This window comes from Lampetra fluviatilis, unplaced genomic scaffold, assembly GCF_964198595.1.
Source record: "Lampetra fluviatilis unplaced genomic scaffold, kcLamFluv1.1 SCAFFOLD_1288, whole genome shotgun sequence".
In the NCBI taxonomy this organism is placed as follows: domain Eukaryota; kingdom Metazoa; phylum Chordata; class Hyperoartia; order Petromyzontiformes; family Petromyzontidae; genus Lampetra; species Lampetra fluviatilis.
Window position 1 is genome coordinate 15,001 of NW_027620747.1, and position 2,500 is coordinate 17,500.

General features: G+C 63.5%; 1 protein-coding gene across 1 annotated transcript in view; it reads right to left on the minus strand.

The window, feature by feature from the left end:
- LOC144954345 (uncharacterized) overlaps positions 1 to 2,419 on the minus strand; it is a gene marked incomplete at its 3' end in the record, with an annotated part of 2,662 nt that extends 243 nt beyond the window's left edge. The window contains exon 1 of the mRNA XM_078884858.1: positions 1,750 to 2,419. Coding sequence (XP_078740984.1) covers positions 1,750 to 2,400 — 651 coding nt within the window. The remainder of the gene's footprint in view (positions 1 to 1,749) is intronic.
- Positions 2,420 to 2,500: the final 81 nt, after the last annotated feature.

Below are 2,500 nucleotides of genomic sequence, written 5' to 3' on the forward strand. Positions count from 1 at the left end.
TCCTCGCCTCTGGGGGCTTACAGCCTCCCACACCTCACCGCCACGCTCCCACGCCCCCCTCATTCTTTTGTTCACAAGAAGAGCCACTCCCTGTTGGTTTGGCAGTCTCCTGCCCCCGAGTGGAGGACTGTCCACCCCTCATGATGGCAGGAGCCAGAGCCGGTCCACCGGACCCTCCTGAACGCCGCAGAGATCCAGGCGGTACTGGTCCAGCTCCCGACAGAGGAGTGGCAGCCTCTCCCTCCGCCGCAGTGAGCGTTCGGACATTCCACGTGGCCGCCCCCCAGTGGCTTTTCGTTGTTTCTGGAGGAGCCCCGAGGGGTGAAGATTCGGTCTCCTGGCTCCGCCAAATGGGGTTTGGCCAGGAGACGCCACAGACGCCTGTCCCCCCCGGGGCCTCCGGCACAAGATTAGCTGGATATTTTTTCGTAGTTTAGTGGTAATTTATTGAAGGTGGAGGGGTTACCAGCCCCTCGCACGTAGTTTAGTGGTAATTTATTGAAGGTGGAGGGGTTACCAGCCCCTCGCACCCGTCCAGAGGCCCCGTTTGGCCGCTGTGGTGGTCACAGACGCCATGAGGGGGAGAGGGCCAATCGGAATTGGCCTCTTCCCTCCATGGCGCTGCTGCCCACCACAGCGTTGCCATCCGGCACCACGAGTTAGTAGGGGGTTGTTTTGCCAGACTCCACCACCACCACCACCGCCGCACTCAACAGCAGCACCACACTCACCATCGCCACCACCACACTCACACCACAACTCACCACTCACCACCACACTCACCACCATCACACTCGCCACCACCACCACCACCACACTCACCACCATCACACTCACCATCAGCACTACACTCACCATCGCCACCACCACAACTCACCACTCACCACCACACTCACCACCATCACACTCGCCACCACCACACTCACCACCACCACCACCACCACACTCACCACCATCACACTCACCATCAGCACTACACTCACCATCGCCACCACCACAACTCACCACTCACCACTCACCACCACTCACCACCACACTCACCACCACTCACCACCACACTCACCACCACAACTCACCACCATCACACTCACCAGCAGCACGACACTCAGCATCGCCACCACCACACTCACCACACTCACCACCACCACCACCACCACGCACACCACCACCACACTCACCACCACCACACACACCACCAGCACTACACTCAGCATCGCCACCACCACACTCACCACACTCACCACCACCACCACCACTCTCACCACCACCACACTCACCACCACCACACACACCACCAGCACTACACTCAGCATCGCCACCACCACACTCACCACACTCACCACCACCACTCTCACCACCACCACACTCACCACCACCACACACACCACCAGCACTACACTCAGCATCGCCACCACCACACTCACCACCACCACACTCACCACCACAACTCACCACCACTCACCACCACCACACTCACCACCACCACACTCACCACCACCACACTCACCACCACCACACTCACCACCACTCACCACCACACTCACCACCACTCACCACCACCACACTCACCACTCACCACACTCACCACCACCACCACACTCACCACTCACCACCAAACTCACCACCACACACCACCACCACTCTCCACCACCACCACACTCACCACCACCAAACTCACCACCACAACCACTCACCACCACAACCACACTCACCACACTCACCACCACCACACTCACCACCACCACTCACCTGCTCACCACCGCCACCTCCACCTCCCCCCACCTCCCCCCCACCACCTCCACCCCTCCACGAGCTCGCCGCTTGCGATCCGGACCACGATGCCTGGTAACCATCCCAAGATCCACCACCACCGCCACCACCGCCACCACCGCCACCACCGTCACCACCGCCACCGTCACCACCACCGCCCCTCTGCATCTCCTCCAGCTTGCGCCGCGTGTCGCTGATCGCTCGACGCCACTCGTGACAGAGGTTGACGAACCCCTTGTCCGTCGCCCCCGTCGCGTGCCACACGGCACTACCACTACCACCACCACCACCGCCGCCGGCGGGAGCTGGAGCTGGAGCGGCGGCGGCGGTGGTGGCGCCGTTGCCGCGCTGGTGGTGTCTGGGACCACCACCACCACCACCACGCTGCTGCTGCTGCTGCTGCTGCTGATGATGATACCCGGCTCCGCGCAGATGGAACGGGCGGCCGTCTTGAGGGACGGCACCGGCTCCTGCCTCACCGCCATCGTCCCAGCCGCCCTCGCTCGTCCCAACCACCGCCACCACCGCCGCCACCACCATCATCCCAACCACCACCACCGCCGCCGCCGCCGCCATCAGCCCAACCACCGCCACCACCATCGTAGCCTCCGTAGCTGCCTTGACGTTCATCCCAGCCGCCACCACCCGACCAGCGGCCCCCCCCCACCCCGACCCCCCCCGCCCCCCCCCCAGCCCCCCCCCCTGTTCCACCCCCCCCTCCACCCCCCCC